At 42.2% G+C, this 23,027-nt stretch overlaps 1 protein-coding gene across 1 annotated transcript in view; it reads left to right on the top strand.

Annotated features, from left to right (window-relative positions):
- OTOA (otoancorin) overlaps positions 1–18,497 on the top strand; it is a 45,508-nt gene extending 27,011 nt beyond the window's left edge. The window contains exons 18-28 of the mRNA XM_077273548.1: positions 615–744; positions 3,908–4,098; positions 4,179–4,272; positions 6,427–6,556; positions 8,452–8,639; positions 8,732–8,887; positions 9,387–9,529; positions 14,600–14,736; positions 15,200–15,297; positions 17,606–17,804; positions 18,147–18,497. Coding sequence (XP_077129663.1) covers positions 615–744; positions 3,908–4,098; positions 4,179–4,272; positions 6,427–6,556; positions 8,452–8,639; positions 8,732–8,887; positions 9,387–9,529; positions 14,600–14,736; positions 15,200–15,297; positions 17,606–17,804; positions 18,147–18,211 — 1,531 coding nt within the window. The 3' untranslated portion in view covers positions 18,212–18,497. The remainder of the gene's footprint in view (positions 1–614; positions 745–3,907; positions 4,099–4,178; positions 4,273–6,426; positions 6,557–8,451; positions 8,640–8,731; positions 8,888–9,386; positions 9,530–14,599; positions 14,737–15,199; positions 15,298–17,605; positions 17,805–18,146) is intronic.
- The last annotated feature ends 4,530 nt before the right edge of the window (positions 18,498–23,027 follow it).

Below are 23,027 nucleotides of genomic sequence, written 5' to 3'. Positions count from 1 at the left end.
TAAAGGGAATCTGTCAGCAGGTTGTTGCTATGTAATCTGAGGACAGCATGAAGTAGGGCTGAGACACTTATTTCAGGGAAGTATCACTTATTAGCCTGTGTGCTGTTGTTTTCTTAAAATTAATGTTTTATCACTAGGAGATTATCACTGCCTGGACCACAGTGCACATGAGCCCTGGTCTGACCATGCCCCCTCCTCTGATAAGCAGCTCACTGTCAATAGACAACGTGCACAGAAAGCTGTGGTGTGGGCGGAGTTAGATTTCTGAGCTCTGCTACATGCTTCATCTATGAACTCTGATTGTGTTACACCTGCTGCACCCAGTAAACTAAGCGATACATCACTGGATTCAGGATCTCTTTCCCTACATTATGCTGCTCTCAGATGAGGTAGCAAAAACCTGCTGATAGATACCCTTTAAATCCTTAAATAAACATTTTTAGCTTGAAGCACTCACAAATAGTTCGCCCTACTGATTCGGTTACCAAGGTCACAGAGTATGAATCAATTATATGTATATTTGGTGCCTCTAACAGCAAAAGCCCATAACCTAGCAACACCAAGCAGTAGTTCTCTATCACACTGCCTTTGTTAAATCACCTTTTCCCTTCCAGGACAGAATATTTTGCTTCTCACCCTCTCTGCAAACAGATATTAATTGGTCTAAGGAAGACGGATGTTAACTATTTGCTGTTACACGCAAGCAAGAAGGATTTTGTAATTAACAAAGTAAATCAATGCCTGGTAAGAGCTTCTACATTGCAATTCCATGGGGGGCTTAAACAGCCCGACACATAAATAAAGATCAATTTCGGAATCGACATTGTCTCAAGAAGTAGTGGCCAAATTCATTTCACCCACTTATGTAGATAAACCACATACACTATGTAGTGACCATAGCCTGGCCTACGTGGTAAAGTTCGTAAGGTTTGAGGACTGACCTACACTGAAAAAGTTTTCATACCCTGCAAACTTTTCCAAATCTTTTAACGTTACATCTACAACCTTAGATGTATTTTATTAAGATTGTAGGTGATAAACCAACACAAGGTAAAAAATACAAATCTGAAATCTGAAAATTGTCACATGCATTTGTATTCAGCCCCCCCTGTAGCCTGATAACCCTAAATATAATCCTGAGTGACCAATTGATACCCCTAAAATAAAATCCTGAGTGACCAATTGACTCTAGAAGTCACATAATTAGTAAATTTAGTCCACCTGTCTTGTAATTTATTCTCAGGATAGCTACAGATGTTCTGTGAAGGCCTCAGAGATTTGTTTGAGGACATTAGGGATCAAACAGCATCATGAAAACAAGGAACTCAACAGACAGGTCAGGGATAATGTTATGGAGAAGAGTAAAGCAGGATTAGGTTACAAAAAAAATAGCCAAAGTTCTGAACAACTCTGCACTGTTCACTCCAAAAAAATCGAAGGAGTATGGCACAACTGCAAATCTAACAAGACATGGCCGTCCACCTAAACTGACATCCTAAGCAAGGAGAGCACTAATTACCGAAGCAGCCCCTGGTCACTTTGGACAAGCAGCAGATATCCACAGTGCAGGCCGGAGAATCTTTCCACAGGACATCTATTAGTTGTATACACCAAAAATCTGGCCTTTATGGAAGAGTGGCAAGAAGAAAGCCATTTTAGAAAGCAAGCCATAAGAAGTCTCATTTGCATTTTACAAAATGCCATGTAGGAAAAATAGCCAGCGCGTAGACGTAGATAAATGGAACTTATGGGTTACCCTGCGCTACTGTGGAAGGAAAGATAAGAGGTGCCACGTCAATTTAAGGTGGTTTATTCGTCAACGCGTTTCAAAGTTTACAACTACCTATTGTGGTTTGTCCTGATGAAGAAGTTGTATACTTTGAAATGTGTTGACGAATAAACATCTTAAATTGAGGCGGTATCTCTCATCTTTCCTTCCACGGCAGTGCAGAGTAACCAATTTTTTTTTCCAATTATCCACTCATTGGGTCTGCAGCAGCCTTAAGCTGTATCAGTGGTTGTGTGCACACAATCCAAGCAGGTGAGCGCAATCGTGCACATCCTATAACACTGTAACCTAGATAATACACTATTTGCGCTTTGTCTCCTTTCCAGTGTTTCTTCTTGGAGCTTTAGAAATAGGTTCTCTGGTCAGATTAGACCAAAGTAGAACTTTTAGGGCTAAATGTAAAATGCTATGTGTGGCAGAAAATTAATACTGCACATCACCCTGAAAACACCATCACCAACGTTAATCATGGTGGTGGCAGTATCATGCTGTGGGCAGCCTTTTCTTCAGCAGGGACAATGAAACTGGTTACAGCTTATGGGAAGATGGATGGAGCTAAATACAGTGTAATCCTGGAGGAAAACCTGTTACAGGCTGCAAATGACTTGATACTGGGGTGTCCAACAAGACAACGATCCTAAACATCCTGCAAAAGCTACAAAGGTTTAGATCAAAACCCATTCATGTTTGTGAAAGTCACTGTCCAGACCGAAATCTCATTGAGAATCCGCGGCAAGACTTAGAAATTACTGCCCACAGACGTCTCCATTAAATCTCTCTGAGCTAAAGCTAATTTGCAAAGAAGAATGGGCAAAAATTTCATGCAATAGATGTGCAAGGTGCACAGGGCGGTAGTCATAGGCGAGGGACTTTTGTTCTCCCACACCCTGACACCCTACAAGTAAATGGTGTCCGAGCTCCAATGTGCTGTGTGTGTGCTACATAACACTCACGTTTCAACCACAGGTCTCCACTTTCTCCAGGATCCAGGAACAGCCACACATTCAATAGGGGACAGAAGATTCTTTTCAAAGAGGTTAACTTTAATAAGCAGTCCAAGTTCCATTGTTGTTACAGCACAGTACATTGTATTCACTGTTTCTTCAGCCTGAACTATCCCTTTGCTCACTGGCATCCCTGGCCTCCAGAATACTCCTTCCGGCTTTTCAGCTTTCATGAGTCCCATTCCTTCCCAACTCCCTTATTCAATTCTCTGTCTGGCTTCCTATCATAGGAAGATATTAATGCATGCTTCTCAGTACCTCGGTTGGGCCGTAGGCCCTGAATGTTCCAGGAAGGTCTGCTGCAGTTTGCGGCAGATGTTTTCTTGCTGCCAGTCTGTACTGTTTTGTGCCCTCCAGCCCTCTGGCCTTGAACTACTTTATCTCAATTCTGACTAATCAGGAAGTGCTCCCCTTTTTATCTAATAATGTCCCCTCCCATGTTGGGGCTGTGCCTGAACATTTAACTGTTCCTAACCTGTGCAATATAGTTCCTGTATCTAGTGTGCCCACAACTGCACCTTTCCCATTCTTAACCCATATCTGATGTTCTACCTATACTTAACCCTATACTCACCTTATATGTTACACATAAAGAACATTATACATTCATCACATTACAATACATGATTAACCACACATTAGTGCCCGTGAGATTCTATGCACAATAAAATCACATATTCCAAAACAAAAGTCACAAAAGTAATCTTCAGGGTACAGGCGTACGACCGTCCCAGTCACACCCTTACAGATGTACAAAGCTGGTAGAGACATACCCCAAAACACTTACAGCAGTAATTGCAGCAACAGGTGGTCCTATACATTATGAACTCAGGGGGCTGAATACAAATGCACATCACAATTTTCAGATTTGTATTTTTTAAATAATTAGAAAACCCTGTATGATTTCCTTTGCGCTTCACAAATACTTGCTACTTTGTGTTGGTATATCACATAAAATCCCAATAAAATGCATTTAGGTTTATGCACATAATCGTCAAAAAATTTGGGGGTATGAATACTTTTTCAATGCATTGTACCCGTGGAAGCAAGCACAATGCCATCTCAGGGATATCAGGGCAAGCAAGTAAATATAACAGAATCCTCTGTCTTTCAGAACAATTCTGTTGTGGACGTGTACCAGCTAGATATACTTGGAAATCTCATCTGTCACTTGCCTCCAAGCATCATAGAACATGGGATATCCTCAAATGTAATTGAGGCAGCGCTAAATCAGATGAAGGTCTGCTCACATCTCAGCCAAGAGCAAAAACAAGCAGTTAAATGCAGAATTTGGGCTCATTATGGGTAAGCAAAGTCCTGTGGGTTGGCCACTATAGGGAAGGGGTCGTTTTGCTATATTATCGGTGTATCTGTGTACTGTGCAGGAACCCGGTAAACTGGACGTCTGAAACAGCACAAGATATGGCGCCCTTCTGGAATCTTCTGTCAAAAGAGGAGATCATTATTGTAATAGAGAAGGTATTACTGTCACAGAGAATAGTATTGTAAAAATTATATGAAGTATCTAAAGTACTTCCATCAAAGTTTTTACCATCTTAATATATTGCAATCATCATATTATATAGCACTGTGTACTTACAATTGCTCATTTTGCCTTTCTACCCAGTTTATTCTTCTCTTTTCTCAGCTTTATATAGAAACAGGGAGTCTCTTGTCCTTGCATTTATCATTCCCTTCTTCACCTCCTGGCCCAGCTGCTCTCTTTTCCCTCTGCCGGGGACTTTTGCAGTCATTTATGACTCATACAGGGGAAATTAACCTCCTGTTTCTACATAGAGATTGGAAGGATTATGGTAGTCTGTTTTTAATCACATGATGTCATAGACCTAATGGAAAAAATGAACTGGGTAGAAAGGTAAAAGGAGCAATTGTAAGTATGTGGTGGGTATAAATCATTCCCTTCGTCACCTCCTGGCCCAGCTGCTCTCTTTTCCCTCTGCCGGGGACTTTTGCAGTGATTTATGACTCATACAGGGGAAATTAACCTCCTGTTTCTACATAGAGATTGGAAGGATTATGGTAGTCTGTTTTTAATCACATGATGTCATAGACCTAATGGAAAAAATGAACTGGGTAGAAAGGCAAAAGGAGCAATTGTAAGAATGTGGTGGGTATATATCATTCTCTTCTTCATCACCTGGCCCGCTGCTCTCTTGTCCCCCTGCCGGGGACTTTTGCAGTGATTTATGACTCATGCAGGGGAAATTAACCTCCTGTTGCTACATAGAGATTAGAAGGATTATGCTAGTCTGTTTTTAATCACATGATGTCATACACCTAATGGAAAAAAATAACTGGGTAGAAAGGCAAAAGGAGCAATTGTAAGTACACAGTGCTATATGATATGATGACTGCAATATATTAAGAGGATAACAATTTTGATGGGTGGAGTAGGAGGAGTTCTTCAAAGTTTCTCCACTTTCACTTCTCAATATTGCGCTCTGAATTCGCAGGAATAGAATTAAGCATGAGAAGTAGTGAAAAATTTACAATCAAGATAAATCTTAATCATAACTATACGTTTTAACATAAAGAAACAAAAGTAACTCTAAATCTAGAAATGAAAAATAAAAGGTAAAAAGGAGATAAACCACCTTAAACTTTTTCAGGTTGCAGGTTTTTTGGAAGTGAAGCGGCGGCTACAGGGAGAAAATGAAGTTTTATTCTCCCTGCAATGCTTTCAGTTTGCTTCCAGTAATCGGGGCAGTGCAGGGGGCTGTAACAGTCACCGCTCATTACATTGTGAGCCCTCTATGTTCACTCACTACACTGTGAGCGCGCTATGTTCACTCACTGGCACAATGATTGACAGTCTTCTCTACAGCATTTGTGTCCAGAATGTATACAGAGTATGATGCCAGTCAATGTGCAGGGGGAGTGCTTACCACCGCGCTTACCATGTAGTGACAAGTGATTGTTACCGCCCCCTGGACCACCCCTCTGACTGGATGTGTACAGTTGCAGGGAGAATATAACTTCATTTTCTCCCTGCACCCGCTGCTCTACTTAGTTGATTACACAGGATTTAAACGCTGGTTGCTTGCAGATTGTGAGTGACAGGTTCTCTCTAATTTGTAAGGAATTCATGAGTTATGTGACTTGTTTTTTTGTGTGTTTTTTAATAAAAAAAAGCAATAAAAATGCAGGTTCAAAAACACATTAGTTGAGCTAAAAGATTCGCATCGCCCTTATCTGGGGTCCAGTCCTCTGCGGCAGACTGAACAGGGCAGTCTTCTCTTCTGCATCCGGTCATAAAAACATGGAAAAAGTCAATGAAAATCTACAAGTAAATAATGCAGTTAAAAAAAAATACACAAAAAATTATGTGCAGGAAGCCATTCAAATTGTGCGTGCATGCCGCTCCTTGTGAATCTTGGCATTGTGTGAGGCACCGATGAAGGAAGCAATCTTGTTCGTCCGTGAGGAAAGCTGTTCGCTAGCACATTTATCTTTGATTTCTAAATTTAGTGTTTTCTCGGCTTCTCAGAGCTCGTGACTGCAAAATTTTCCAAAATTAACCTTCTAAATGTCACCGGAATAAATGCAAGCCTCGGTGGCGATGGTGTGTATGACATTTCATGCGTGTTCCCTTCTCTCCTCACTTGTGTCCAGTTCCAGAAGCTGGTATCAGAGATTGTATCGGGAGCAGCCGCCATTGCCCGCAGTGATCAGATGCTATCGGGTTTATTTGATGCCATTCACTTACATGGTGCCAACATCTCTGAGCCTGAGCAGACAGCAGGTAAAGCTTATTATCCTGCTTGTTAGTCCCGTTCTGCAGACGTCATAAAGATGCCATTTCCCCTCTTCTCCCCGGTATTCAAAAGCCTCATTGTTCGCCGGCCATCAAACAAATGTCTTTTCAGGTATTGAATATCCTGAAGTATGAGGATCCAAAAGAGAAGCAATGTGATGAAGTCTTGCTCTAAAATTTGCCTGAAAGATCAAAAAAAAATTGTGCTTTTTTTAATTTTTTTTTATCGTTTCTTTTAGTTCACATCTAATTAATGTGAAACAGCAGCTAAAATTAAAAAGTTAATTCTCATGATCCTATCTTCAGGAGCACACAGCTCCCCTGTCTTTCACCTTGTTTGCTGGGGAGCGGTGTGCTCCTGATGATTCACAGTTTGGACTAGTGGCTTGGCTGAACTGTTTGTTCATCCATGCTAAATGCAGAGGCAATTGAAGAAGCCTAGGGGGATTGAAGCCGGCTGGATTCAGCGATCCAACCAGATTTAGAGTAGCATTTACAAGCTCTATAACAAACAGCTTGTAAGCGCTGCGCACCTTGCCTAGGAATCCATCTACTTCTGAAGCAGTGGCCAGTAACTAAGCAACAAGCAATGCACAATATGATTAAAAACTCCTCTGTTCATGAGGATTTTTAATAAGAGGTCAATTATAAAGTTGCTTGTTTATATGAGCAATTTGCAATTTTGCCCATTTATGATGATGAGAAAACCACTCTTCCGTTTGGGAAATAGGGCAAGTATTGCAGTATCAGCATTGTGAAATAGATTTTAAAATGGCTGTCCACCATTGGCATGTCCTGCCCGTTGAACTAACACTTGAAAAATGCTATTTATTCAAAATAAATTATATTTAGTGATGAGTGATTATACTCGTTACTCGAGATTTCCCGAGCACGCTCGGGTGTCCTCCGAGTATTTTTTAGTGCTCGGAAATTTAGTTTTTATTGCCGCAGCTGAATGATTTACATCTGTTAGCCAGCATAAGTACATGTGGGGGTTGCCTGGTTGCTAGGGAATCCCCACATGTAATCAAGCTGGCTAACAGATGTAAATCATTCAGCTGCAGCGATGAAAACTAAATTTCCGAGCACTAAAAAATACTCGGAGGACCCCCGAGCGTGCTCGAGAAATCTCGAGTAATGAGTATATTCGCTCATCACTAATTATATTCCTTATTTTGCCCCATTTTCACTGTGCAGAGGACTGTTGCGTGATCGTGCCTGTCAGCTTTACCTTTACTTCCAGTGATGTTCCGTCTTTAAAGAGGTTGTCCACCATTGCCAAGTTCTGCCCTTTGAATTAACACTTGAAAAATGATAATTATTCAAAATATATTATATTCCTTATTTTGCCCAATTCTCACTGTGCAGGTGACGGTTACGTGATCCTGCCTGTCAGCTTTACCTTTACATCCAGTGACGTTCCATCTGATAATTTCTCCTTTCAGCCTCGGACAGAATGTCACAGTGATGTCACTCGAGAGGCTGTCTCAATGGGCCAATTGTGCGGAGACCTCTATAGCCTCGTTGAGACAACCTTACAAGTCACCGTGACTTTCCATCCAAGGTTACCGGCCAGAAGTAGATACCATAGTGTGGACTATCACAGGGAGCCAGGACGAAGCTGACAAGCTGAATCATGACTACCGGCACTGACAGAACAGAGCAAGAGATCTAAATAGGTGCAATTAGAAAAATGGTCAGTTTTCAAACATTAGTTCAGAGGATATCGTATTGCTTTATCAATATGACCAAGAAGTACTCAGGAGAGACTTCTAGCCTATTCTTTTACCTACCATCATGTAGCCAGGTCATGTACAGTATGTGATGTGTCGGTGACTACCTAACCACTCATGAGATGTCCTATGTTCATGTGTCACGTACAGAGTGTATAGGCATTAGAGCGCCATCTTCTGCCACAGTGATGGTATTGAGTGAAGCCAATGCTTTTTGGACGTCCGAGGAGCTGCAGTGCATGACTTCAGACACCTTCTCCAAATGTGTTCACATCCTTGGGGCTGTAGGAAGTTTCAATCAATCCCAGCTTTTCGTTTTGAAGGAAAGGGCAAAAACGGTACGGTAATGACCCTTGTGGGGTTACATCACGCTCAGGATGAACTTTTTTTATATCTGTAATTTTGAAAATGTTCCATTCTTACTTTGAAGGTTTGGGGGCCATTGTCAGATTGGAAGAGTTATCACATCACAGCTTTGGGGCGTATAGCCACCAGCCTCAGCGTCAGTGAGATCAATGAGCTATACGTACCTTCTGCAGATATGGTGTCTGCCCTCTCCCAGCAGACTGAATGGACGACTATTCAGGTGCGGGTTATATGGGGTATTTGAGCTGATCCAGGTGAGGGTTATATGGGGTATTTGAGCTGATCCAGGTGAGGGTTATATGGGGTATTTGAGCTGATCCAGGTGATGGTTGTATGGGGTATTTGAGCGGATGAAGGTGATGGTTCTCCCATCTTTAGGCCCTGTTCACACTTCCTTTATGCAGTACGTCGACCTTTCATCCATCTCCTAGGTCCACTCCAAGAATTTTGTGTTCTTCTCCATTGTAGTAGATCATTGTTTCCCAGTCTCCAGTCCTCACGGCCCCCCAACAGGTCATGTTTTCAGGATTTCTCTCCTTTGTGCAATACTACGGCAATCCGAAGACATGATATGTTGGGGGCCATGAGGACTGGGGTTTTGGAATCACTGTAGTACAGAAAATGTTCTAGATGTCAATCTATACAAAAAAAAAACCTAAAAATATATCACCATAATCATGGATGTTTTTTTTTTCTTTTTTTCTCTACATACCTTACAGGCAAAGTCCATACTTTATGGTTTTCTAAATGATTCTGGAAAATCAATAAATGATTTGAAGAGCTTTGAGCTAGCTGGGTTGGGAACCAGTCTATGTGCCGCTGACCCCGAGCAGATAGATCAGATCCACACATTGGAGTTTCGGTATGTGTTCCCGATTTACTGTGCAGTCCTGGAGAATTTCTATACGTTTCACCAAATGTACAGAGTAGTGATGAGCGAGCGTGCTGGGATAAGGTGTTATCTGAGCATGCTCATGTCCTAATCAAGTATTTTCGGTGTGTTCGAATACTATGCTCAGGTGGCTGCATGTCTCGCGGATGTTCGACAGTGGCAACACATGCAAGGATTGCCTGTTTGTTAGGAAATCCCTGCACACTTTGCGGATGTCGAACAGCAGAGGCGATTAGAGCATTTTTTTTTAGGACGCTGAAAATACTCGATTAGGACACAAGCATGCTTAGATAACACCTTATCCGAGCACACTCGCTCAATACTAGTATGGAGGAGAATTAGGTCTCAAAGGCCGGGGTCACACTAGACCGTAATACGGACGAGTGCTATGCAATAAAAAATCGCATAGCACTCGGCCCAATGTTAATCTATGGTGCAGCTCCCATCATCCGATATTTTCTCCGCCGTATTCAGGATCCGAGGGAACTCGCAGCCTGCTGCGATTGTCAGCATATCCCGGCCAAGACTCGCCAATGCAAGTCTATGAGTGCGAGAAAAAATCGGATTACACACGGACCCTGCGTGTACATTGCGAGAAATACGCACCGGTGTTAGAGAAAAGCCGGTAATTCAATTGCCGGCTTTTCATTTCTCCTTCCGAAACCCGACAGGATATGAGACATGGTTTACATACAGTAAACCATCTCATATCCCTTTTTTTTTTTTGCATATTCCACACTACTAATGTTAGTAGTGTGTATGTGCAAAATTTGGGCACTGTAGCTTGTAAAATAAAGGGTTAAATGGCGAAAAAATTGGCGTGGGCCCCCGCGCAATTTTCTCCGCCAGAGTGGTAAAGCCAGTGACTGAGGGCAGATATTAATAGCCTAGAGAGGGTCCATGGTTATTGGCCCCCCCTGGCTACAAACATCTGCCCCCAGCCACCCCAGAAAAGGCACATCTGGAAGATGAGCCCATTCTGGCACTTGGCCACTCTCTTCCCACTCCCGTGTAGCTGTGGGATATGGGGTAATGAAGGGTTAATGCCACCTTGCTATTGTAAGGTGACATTAAGCCAGATTAGTAATGGAGAAGCGTCAATTATGACACCTATCCATAATCCAATAGTACGAAATGGTTAATAAAACACACACACATTATTACAAAGTATTTTAATTACCGTAAATAAAGACACAGGGTGTTGTAATATTTTATTAGACTCTTAATCCACCTGAAGACCCTCGTTCTGTAACAAAGGAAAAATAAAACAACAATATCTCATACCTTCCGTTGCTCAGGTCAAGTCCCACAAAGTAAATGCATCTGAAGGGGTTAAATCATTTTTCAGCCAGGAGCTCTGCTAAAGCAGTGCTCGTGCCTGTAAAAACGCCGGGAATGAATGGATTGCAGGGGAATGACCTGTAGTTACCTTGAGTCGCGGTGATGCGCCCCCTGCTGGATGTCCTCATATGAACTCGAGCGTGGGAAAAATTCCAAGGCTCCAGCTCATGAGGACATCCAGCAGAGGGCGCATCACCGCAACTTAAGGTAACTACAGGTCACCCTGCTTTCCATTCATTCCCCGGGTTTTTACAGGCAGAAGCGGCTGCATTAACAGGCTTCTGCTTGTAAAATTAGTTTACCCTTTCAGATGGATTTACAACGTGGGACAGAACGACGGAAAGTATGGAATATTGTTGTTTGTTTTTTTTAAACTTTGTTTCAGGTGACAAGGGTCTTCAGGTGGATTAAGAGTCTAATAAAATATTACAACACCCTGTGTCTTTATTTAATTAAAATACTTTGTAATAATGTGTGTGTGTTTTATTAACCATTTCGTACTATTGGATTAATAATGGATAGGTGTCATAATTGACGTCTCTCCATTATTAATCTGGCTTAATGTCACCTTACAATAGCAAGGTGACATTAACCTTTCATTACCCCATATCCCACAGCTACACGGGAGTGGGAAGAGAGTGGCCAAGTGCCAGAATAGGCACATCTTCCAGATGTGCCTTTTCTGGGGTGGCTGGGGGCAGATGTTTGTAGCCGGGGGGGGGGGCAATAGCCATGGACCCTCTCTAGGCTATTAATATCTGCCCTCAGTCACTGGCTTTACCACTCTGGCGGGGAAAATTGCGCGGGAGCCCACGCCAATTTTTTCCGCCATTTAACCCTTTATTTTACAAGCTACAGCGCCCAAATTTTGCACATACACACTACTAACATTAGTAGTGTGGAATATGCAAAAAAAAAAGATATATGAGATGGTTTACTGTATGTAACCATGTCTCATATCATGTCGGGTTTCGGAGGGAGAATTGAAAAGCCGGCAATTGAATTAGCGGCTTTTCACATATCTTGCGCTGAATTAAATATAAATACAGTATATATATATATGTGTGTGTGTCTCAATGACATATATATATATATATATATATGTATATATATATATATATATATACTGTATATATGTTTTAACGAACATTTGAGCCCATAAATCCATTAGATGTCGGTTTTGCAAGCCTGCAAGAAAATATCGCAGTACGGATGCCATACGAATGTCACACGGATGTCAAAAGGATCATTTGATGCGAGGAAATCGCATCCTCGCACTGCACATGGATCACTGTTTTGGAAACATTTGTGCGATTCTCATCCGTGAAAAACGGAACGCCTTTTTATACCTTGTGTGTGTCCCTGGCCAAAGGCAAAGTGTTCACATCTCATTAGTAGTATCATATGTGCGAAGAAGTCCTGGAGCACTTTCTGACGATTTCTGACAGTTTGCCAATATCTATGATTTTACTAATTGCTGTCAAATCCGTTCTTACAGATTGCAATCATGCATTTAAAGAGTAGTCATTATTTTAATTTTTACTTAACAAATCAATAATATATAGAAAATAAGCAACTATATAATATATCTTATCAGGAAAATCAGTAGTTTTTTTTACCTCCTGGACTGATCATTCACTATAGATTTTGCATTAGGTCTAGGAGATATAAAGAGTAAATGCTTTTTTTTTTTTTTCAAAAATCAATAGTACACATGAAAATAAGACACGTTGTAATACATCTTATCAGAGAAATCTGCTTCTCTCTCCTCCTGGTCTGATGATTCATTCTCAATTCATAGGTAAAATCTGTATTCAGTGAAGATGGATTTTCCCATGACTGAGATAGAAGATGGCAGTTGGTGCTTTTAAAATTCTATGTAGACGGGAAGAGCTAGAGGCCGACACAGACATCCTGCTGCAAGTTCTCCTGGAATGACCGTCACAGTTCTCCATAGATGACAATTGGTGCACACAAAGTTCTCATTTCAGGAGAACTTGCAGCAGGACATCTCTCTCTGCCTCTAGCTTCTCCCTCTGTAGCGGTCATTTCAGGAGAACTAGCAGCAGGATGTCTGTCTGTGCCTCTAGCTCCTCCCTCTGTAACGGTCATTTTAGGAGAACTTGCAGCAGGATGTCTGTCTCTGCCTCTAGCTCCTCCCTCTATAACGGTCATTTTAGGAGAACTTGCAGCAGGATGTCTGTCTCTGCCTCTAGCTCCTCCCTCTGTAGCGGTCATTTCAGAAGAACTTGCAGCAGGATGCCTGTCTCTGCCTCTAGCTCCTCCCTCTATAAGGGTCATTTCAGGAGAACTTGCAGCTGGATGTCTGTCTCTGCCTCTAGCTCCTCCCTCAGTAACGGTCATTTTAGGAGAACTTGCAGCAGGATGTCTGTCTCTGCCTCTAGCTCCTCCCTCTGTAGCGGTCATTTCAGAAGAACTTGCAGCAGGATGTCTGTCTCTGCCTCTAGCTCCTCCCTCTGTAGCGGTCATTTCAGAAGAACTTGCAGCAGGATGTCTGTCTCTGCCTCTAGCTCCTCCCTCTGTAGCGGTCATTTCAGAAGAACTTGCAGCAGGATGTCTGTCTCTGCCTCTAGCTCCTCCCTCTATAACGGTCATTTTAGGAGAACTTGCAGCAGGATGTCTGTCTCTGCCTCTAGCTCCTCCCTCTGTACCCTCATTTCAGGAGAACTTGCAGCAGGATGTCTGTCTCTGCCTCTAGCTCCTCCCTCTGTACCCTCATTTCAGGAGAACTTGCAGAAGGATGTCTCTCTCTGCTTCTAGTTCCTCCCTCTGTACCCTCATTTCAGGAGAACTTGCAGCAGGATGTCTGTCTCTGCCTCTAGCTCCTCCCTCTATAACGGTCATTTTAGGAGAACTTGCAGCAGGATGTCTGTCTCTGCCTCTAGCTCCTCCCTCTGTAACCTCATTTCAGGAGAACTTGCAGCAGGATGTCTGTCTCTGCCTCTAGCTCCTCCCCTCGCCTCTACATGGAATTTTAAAAGCACCAACTGTCATTTCCTGTCTTATTAATGGTAAAACCCATCTTCACTGAATACAGATTTTACCCATGATTTGAGAATGGATGATCAGTCCAGGAAGAGAAAGAAGCAGATTTCTCTGATAAGATATATTAGAAAGTTTCTTATTTTCATATGTACTATTGATTTTTTTTTTAAAATAAATAAATAAATAGCATTTACTCTTTATATCTCCTAGACCTAAGGCAAAATCTATACCAGGGCTTGAGGGCCCCTGCTTACTAGATGCCATTTCTAACACTAGTGTCTTTCTATGGGGCAGAGGGCCCTTTTGGGGATTCTCAGACACTCGGGCTCAGTTCTTCGCCCCTGCCATAATATGCTTTTCTAGAAAACCTTCAGGCTTTTGACTGGCATGTGTATATAGTTCTAAGACAACCTTTTCTTCCCATGTTATTCTTTCAGCTGTATAATTGTACTATATGAACTGTGCCTTATCATGATATACCCAAAAGTGTGGAATTACATGGTTGAGATGAGTTTGCCAGAATAGGAGCCATTTCTGTAAAGCGGCTGGGGGGGTCACTCGGTGGAGGACCACCCTAAAAGCTTTACAAGGGCGTATGGACATATGAGCTAAGCTCTATATTGCGTTTGCTGTAAACTTCTGGATGATCCTACTTATCTTTTTTTAATTGTTTTATTTTTTTTTTTTATTTAGCTTAGTTATTTCCAGAATTGGATCGTTCCCGTGCAGCCATCAAATCCTACAAGCGTTGAAGAGTAAGACAGAGAAGATTTATGGAAAAACCGAAACGTGGAGCCATTATGTTCTGAATGACATTGGCTACATAGCAGGTAACCCTGTGGTTACTTTTATGGAAATTTGTACAATTAAATTCTGTTAATCCAGTAAACAATAACCCAGAAAATCTGCAGATGTGAACAGCGTCAAACTGGGGGATAATCTTCAATTTATAGAACAAGAAGAAGGGTTTGTCTACATTCTCTTCACATTTAACTTTGATTTGGTCCCTGATCAAAAATCAGCACAGAGGAGTTCTGAACAAATACAAGCTCACTGACCGATTCTCAGTTAACTCATTCTGCAGCCAGCAATAAACAGTGCAATGCAGAAGCTATGGAAGGCAGAAGGTGTAAAGATTAATTTTAGCCCAAAATACATGAAATTTGGTGATATCTGATGTGTTAGAGTCTAATCTGAGTATATACTATACATATAGATAATTCACTGTAAGTGTTAATATACAGGATCTCTCATTTGACCAATGTCCTTGTTATGGCATTTCTTTTTTTTTAGCTGGGATCAGTAAGGACGATTTCAAGACGCTTGATCCCAAACTTATGTCCTATATTCAGCCTTTCGCTATTAAATTTATACCAGAGGAGATATTTAAGGTAACTATATATACAATAGTTTTCTAATGCGTACAGTGTATGGCCAAAAGGATGTCCCCCTGCTGCAGTTTGTAAAAAAAAATGTACTCACCCTCCCCTGGTCCAACGCTGAATCTCTGCCTCTGCTTCTATTGTCTGTAGCGCTGACATCACGCTTAGCTCAGTGATTGGCTGCAGTGCTGTCGATGTGACATCAGCGTTGTAGAGAATAACATCTTGAGCAGCGGTAGAAACTCAGTGCTGGACCTGGGGAGGATGAGTAAGTTACAGTTTTTGTTTTTTTGTTTTTTTTAAACAAACTGCAAAGAGGAGTTTTCCGAAACCCTTTAACCAGACAGCTCTGCACATTATAGACATTACCAGTTTTGAGATCTAATTAGTAATGTTTCCCCTTGTGGAGAGTGACAAGCCAGGCCTGGCACCTCAGTGTGAGGAGACTTATAGTCCATGCTTGCTCCTCTGGGAAATTAAATTTACAAATTGTCTCTTTAGAGAGGAAGAGTTTTGAGAGTCACACCAAGCTCAGTTTCCCTGGCTCCTCAATGCCTTTGAGCCTGTTTTTTTTGTTGTCTAGTTTTGTATATTGTGCCCCTTTTTTTTGTTAGGATCCAAATCATTATTCTTCTTGCACCTATTTTGAAGCCTATGTTATACGTTCGCACTTTTTTTTTTACTTTGAGCAAAATTCATAAATTGCGGGCGCCTTTTTATGAATTTGACGCAATAAACGTCAGCGAATACCACAAGACATAAAAGAAAAGTGACGTAAAAATGAAAAGTGACTTTAAACTTGGCACTGTCTATCTTTATGAACTTACTTAGCACAAGTGAATTTTATAAAATTGTTTTTTTTCTCTCAACTGTGCAAGTACTATTATATTGAAGAAGAAGAAGCAACTAGGACAGACATCGACACCATGTGCAATGCCAAGAATAAAAGCTGTTATAACCCTAGAAGTGACCCGATGCAATATTAACACCCATACACATTTATATTTAAGAAAATTAGAGGAAATTACTGTGCGTATAACTTGGGTTAATAATTAAAAATGTTAAAGGGGTTATCCAGGAATATATTTTTTTACTATGGGCCTAAAAACTATGGGCTTGTTGTACCCAGCGATTTAGCTGCTCACTGACCGCTTCTGGTGGCGATTAAGCTGCTCACTGACCTCTCCTTGTTGCGATTCAGCTGCTCACTGACCGCTCCTTGTTGCGATTCAGCTGCTCACTGACTGCTCCTGGTGGCGATTCAGCTGCTCACTGACTGCTCCTGGTGGAAAACAGCTGCTCACTGACCGCTCCAGGTGGAAATTCAGTTGCTCACTGACCGCTCCTGGTGGCGATTCAGCTGCTAACTGACCGCTCCTGGTGGAAATTCAGCTGCTCACTGAAAGTTCCATATGCAAATTCAGCTGCTCACTGACCGCTCCTTGTTGCGATTCAGCTGCTCACTGACTGCTCCTGGTGGCGATTCAGCTGCTCACTGACCAATCCTGGTGGCGATTCAGCTGCTCACTGACCACTCCAGGTGGCGATTCTGCCGCTCACTGACTGCTCCTGGTTGCAATTCAGCTGCTCACTGACTGCTCCTGGTGGGAAACAGCTGCTCACTGACCGCTCCAGATGGAAATTCAGTTGCTCACTGACCGCTCCTGGTGGCGATTCAGCTGCTAACTGACCGCTCCTGGTGACAATTCAGCTGCTCACTGACCGCTCCTGGTGGCGATTCAGCCTCTCACTGACTGCTCCTGGTTGCAATTCAGCTGCTCACTGACCAATCCTGGTGGCGATTCAGCTGCTCACTGACCACTCCAGGTGGCGATTCTGCCGCTCACTGACTGCTCCTGGTTGCAATTCAGCTGCTCACTGACCACTCCTGGTTGCGATTCAGCTGCTCACAGACCGCTTCAGGTGGTGATTCAGCTGCTCACTTACGTCTCCTAGTGGCGATTCAGCTGCTCAACATCTACAGAGCAGCTCTTCTTCTTACGGGTTGCTCTGTTGACAGGGCGTGACTGCTGACGTCATGTTGATTGACAAATGGCCCCCTGCAGTTAGGCATGACATCGGCAGTCACACCTCAACAAAAGAGCAGAGCATTAGAGAAGCCGATACTTGTCGACGTGACGTCAGCGGAAGCCACTAAATCGACAGCAGGAGTGGTCTATTAACACTCTGATGGCAGAGATCAGAGCCAGGCACAACAGGCAGGTAGGTAGCAAATCCATGCCTATTTGTACTTAGGCCCATAGTAAAAAATAAAAAATAGTCCTGGCTAACCCCTTTAATCATTTGCTTTCCTAAGGAGCTGTCACCTGAGCAATTCACAAACCTTGGACCTGAGAATGGAGCGATGGTTACAGAATCGCAGCGCGCACTGCTGAACAGCGTACAACTGCACAGCCTTAGACAGGCACTAGAGGGCAGAAGAGCCAGCGGCTACACATCAATACCAGTGACAACACGCACTACGACCACCGCCACCACTCCGCCAGTATCCCAGGGTAAGTGGTCAGTTGCTACATATATCTTATAGGTTTACATGTAGTTCTGGATAGTGATGGACAATCAGGATTTAGCTGTGGAGATGCGGTCACACTTAGTATAAATGCTGCATTTTTTATGAGTTTTTCCTTCATTTGAAGCAGCTTTTTTTATAGTACATAAAATCATTGATTCTTCACTTTAAAACGCAACTGCATTTTTTTTCAGTCTCCCCATTAAAGTTAGATTTTCTGAGAGAAAAAATGCAGTATATACGTTATGTGTGAACACGGCCTTAAAGGTTTGCTTTATGCCCCATTTTTCACTATGGGGCGTCTCATCATCCTTTTCCTCTCTTTCAGGCGTCACAATAACCGCTGACTTCTGCGTTGTGTTTGCTTTCGTTTTCCAATTGCTCTGTCCGTAACTTGGAGCCATTGACGAGTTCTTAGGTGAACCTGGCGCTCCTCACTTACCACAATGTTCCTCAACTTCTATGGGGATCAGGGCTGTGGAGTCGGTAAGCCAAACCTCTGACTCCGACTCCTCAATTTCCATGACACCGACTCCAACTCCACCAATATGGGCTCCGACTCCGACTCTGACTCCACAGCCCTGATAGGGATTGCGTCTTTACTAACCCATATTGGGTGTGACTCCATTTCCCCAAATTTACCAGTTAACCAGTTTCATATATTATTGTGATACAAACATATCGGTGAACAAAATAAACTATTTTTATGCGGCTCAGTATCTGTGTTACTTGTAAATCATATAGTAAGTCATGAAAAATGTAAGACGTAGGTCCTACCACGTAGACATCAGACACTGGATATATGCCGGTGGGGTCTATCTCACTGGCCCAAAAAGCAAAATTTCCCAACAAAATCTTACATGCTGCTGTTAATCAACAAACGCAAATAGACTCCAGTTCTCACACTGACGGTGGTGGGAAGTGTGAGCATAGCAGCACACCAGCAACTGATGACTGGCTGCAGGGCTCATGTGGCATAATAATGTCAAGAGAGCCCAGGGAGACCCAGCACTGAGATAACTAGATTGGCGCCGGTGCGGGAGATGGGAAGCTGTTACTTTTATTTTACACGGTATTTAAGAAGGAGTTGGCCTAGCAGTGGATGACCCCTTTAATGGGCTGCTCTCTTTTTTGAGAAGCCCAGTATGCTTACATTTAGAGGTTCATTATTGAACCCTTGGGAGTCCATAAAAAAAGACAAAAACGGTAAACGGTTCAACATGAATGTCACCTTAAACAACATTATTTTATATACGTATATTTTATCTATAAGTGCAAAGTTAAAGGGGTTGTCTGGGTAGTATTATTTTATTTTATAAAATGCTCAGATTGGTTTAAAAAAAACAAACTTCCCCAAATCTATCCTGCTCTTCTTCCGATTCTGCCCTATCTCCTGACAGTCTCTACTTCGTGCAATGATGATGTCGGGATGTGGATTCTTACCTTGTTCCTGCCTCTGAAGACAACAATCGCGCTATGTGTATAAGCGTCATGTGGTGTTACATGTACTGAGAATAGTGATGTGCGTCCTATATAATGTGTAATGGTAATGTACAGCATGTAAGTAATGTGAAGTGTTAATGTAGAATGTGAGTAGTGCATAGCGCAGGATTAGATTAGGGATAAAATAAGTGCTGTTTATGCAGGAAGCGGTTTAGCAATGGTATAGGACATAGGATAGGAAATAGTTAATGACAGAACAGGCCTGGTGAGTGGGATCTAGTGTTAATGAAAGGGGGGACTTCTTTATAGCAAGGGAGATCGAGAAGTGTAGTGTCAAGGTCAAGTTCAGGCGCAGTGGGCTGCTAGGGACAGCATGTACCAGTCATTCTAGGCAGTGGGAGACGCTACTGTATTCCCGAGCGTTCCTTCTTGCCATGTCCGGAACCCAAGGTCTGGCAAAGGGGCTGCTGGACACATCATGTCCTCTGGCGTACGGTGTAAGATGGTCAGGGAGCCGCCAAGATGGAAGACAGTGCACTGCTGAAGTGGCCAGGAAATCTCTGGGGTTGATGGAGTCAGTGAGCTTAGGGATAGTCCAGAATGAACAAGTGATAGGGCTGAAGAAGATATACTGTACTAAGGAAGTAAGAAACATGAAAGGCTGTGTCCTGTCCCACCTGTGACCACCTGATGGACTTGACCTGACCAGTAAACTTTTGCCTGTTGTAAAGAACTTGACGTCCCCTGAAATGTGTGCGACGGCTCTAGAGGATGGAGGCCTGGAGACAGCAGAGGCCTGCGGCCTACAAGTAAGTGTGATGCACCTTACACCCTACAGCACACTGGGACAGGGACACCGTTTGTCTGTAAAGTGCCAGAGCGTAATCGGAGTGCAACTCGGTCATAACTACCGCTCTTGGCCACTTTTCAATTACATCCTTGGAAGACAGGACTATGGATTCAATCGAAAGCATAGCTTCTGTCTCCCAAGCTGTGCATTTCTCAGGAATCTTTTGAGCAATGGATGTGGAGTCGTAGAATTAGAACTTCCACCAACCTGCAGGCAATTAAAGGGACCAAAATATACTTACTTCCTGTAAGCCTCCTGACTCCTCTGCCTCCAGAGGCGGATTACACTTAACAACAGGCAGTATGCTGTAAATTGGAAGGGAGCCACCTAATTACTTTCAAGTGATTTTTTGACGGTAGGAAAACATAATTTATTGGCGACACGATTTGCAGATTATCTGTTTATCACATTATCTATTGAATCCGCATATGTTTCCAGTCGGCACTAAGAGATGCTGCGGTGCTCGTGTCAAAGGGACGGCGCGCCACATGTAAAAATATGGAAAAAACTACGCTCATGTGTGTCGCAATTATTTTAGGAATTATTCCATAGAATATCCAGATCACATATATGACGCGTTTCGGCTTAAAAGCCTTTTTCAAACAAAGCTTTGGTTAAATAAATGCTACAGCACATCGGCTGCCATTCCTCAGCACATGAACCCAGTTTGGTGCAGATTTTGCCGCTGTGGAATATGCGTCTGATTGGCTCCTGAGGATAAAAACCTCCAGTTGTCATCTGCGTCCATTTCCACCGAAAGAGTGGAAAAGGATTGTGTGAATTTCAGAGACTTTCATGTTAAAAATACTCCCCTCATTATTATTTCCCACACATAAGTGAATATACAAGCAGCAGATGATAATGGGATGACCTGGCATCTGTGTTTTGTCATAGAAGGTAGCAGTGCCCGTGGGACGCCGTCACATCACAGATAAATACCTTTGGGGACACTCCGCTTTCTCCATAATATGGTGTGCTCACTTTGATGCCTTATAATTGCCATGTTTACACTGTTGCAGAAGTTCCGTCATATTCCGGGGTAATATCATCCACTGCGGCGCCGATTAAATAATGGGAATAAATAGAGTTTTATATGCAAAACATGAGCTACTGGCGCTCTCTCCCATCTCCCTGACAGTGCAGGTTGTGTGGCGTAGCCTCCAGCCTATGAATATAATATAACATGGCTGTTAGACAGCCACAATACATGCAAGGATTTCCTGTTTGTTAGACATTCCCTGCTTGTGTTGCAGCTGTCGAACAGCCGCGGGGACTCGAACATATTATTCGAGCACGCCGAAGACACTTGATTAGCACCAGAGCATGCTCAGATAACACCTTATCCCAGCACATTCGCTCATCATGAGTCAGCAGCGTTTTCTACAATCTCATCCAAATGTGTATTATTTTATACTTATTTTATTATGTACATTCATGACTTAAAGTTGTTCTCCAGGCTTGGGATGAAAGTCTGCAGTCATTCTAAGTGCATTCTAATAGCGAGCGGTGCGCACACGGTCAGGATTCTCCAGTAATGCCGATGCCAGTGACTGCAGACTTTCATCCCAAGCCTGGACAACATCTTGAATCATAGATAATTACAGTAGATATATCCACACTCCTCAACAATGAAATAGCTGCATCGTGAAGGAAAAGTCGTGGAATTGTGAAAATCACAGAATTTTATTTAAACCGTAAAACACAGCCTAGTAAGTGACACATCCCTGGAATCTGGGTCTCCGCCCCTGTATCATGCTGCTGTCAGATCACAGAGAAAAACCTGTTGATAGCTTTCCTTTAATGATGGAAAAATGGAAAAAAAAACATTTAAAACATCTCCTTTTATTCAGTATTGAGAATGAATCTGGCTTTTGTCTTGGATGTAATGACAGCTGGAGATTATTAAACGATTTTAAAGTATTAAAAACAACAATAATAATAAACACACTGGCGCTACTGTAAAATAGGTGAGTAGCACCGCGTGCTGCTGGAACTGCATTTAACATTGAGCTAACAGCAGCATCTCCGCGGTATGTGTCTCATGTTCTGCCTACCTTAGCTCCAATTAGTACACATAATAGCGACTTATCCTGATCGTAGTTTTAAGTAGTGGCAACCCACGATTGTTTGCTCATTGGGACTGATTAGTTATTCCACTGCACTAAGTGAATGCCGTGAAGGTGCATTGGAAACCAACCTGAAGTTTTATCCAAATTAGTTATTACTCCCTCGTAGCGCGGTATTTAATATTTTAAGATATTAAAGTATTATTTTATAGATACTAATCTATATTTCCATCCGTCTACAATCCGGTTATATAATTCATCAGTTATTAAAATTTACATGAACAAATGCAGTTTCCTGTGTTAAAGAACCTCAATGTATCCATAAAAATGAGATGCCATATAAATGATCCATACGGGATCCGATTTTTTTCATTTGTGCAATCAGAACAGTCTAATTGAAGAACTTTGGTGCAAATGATGCGTTTTTTCACAGACATCACTTGGACTGAAAATGTGGTCGTGTGGACTTGGCTTAAGGCTATGAGCACACGATGAATATCTAAAGTGGATTTTTCTGTACCAAAAAAACAGAAAACGTTGCGTACAAATACAATATTAGCATTTTCACTGTATTTTTAATTGCACTTTTTTCCATTCATTTGATTGGATGAAAAAAGCTGCAAAACGCTGAAGGAGCTGACAAGTTGCAAAGTTACAAAAAAACCAAAAATGTACGGAGGGCAGAGAGGGCTCGTTTTACTAAATAAAAAAAAATAATAAAAAAAAAATAATACAAATAATACAAAAAATAGACTAAATGCTAATATAAAGTTTGGCGGGTTTTTTTTTTAATATTGTCCTTAATGTGTTTTTCCTCCCTAAATGTGACTAGTAATAATTAATAAGATAG

This window comes from Ranitomeya variabilis, chromosome 7, assembly GCF_051348905.1.
Source record: "Ranitomeya variabilis isolate aRanVar5 chromosome 7, aRanVar5.hap1, whole genome shotgun sequence".
NCBI classification, from domain to species: domain Eukaryota; kingdom Metazoa; phylum Chordata; class Amphibia; order Anura; family Dendrobatidae; genus Ranitomeya; species Ranitomeya variabilis.
This window is presented reverse-complemented; position numbering and strand designations above follow the sequence as displayed.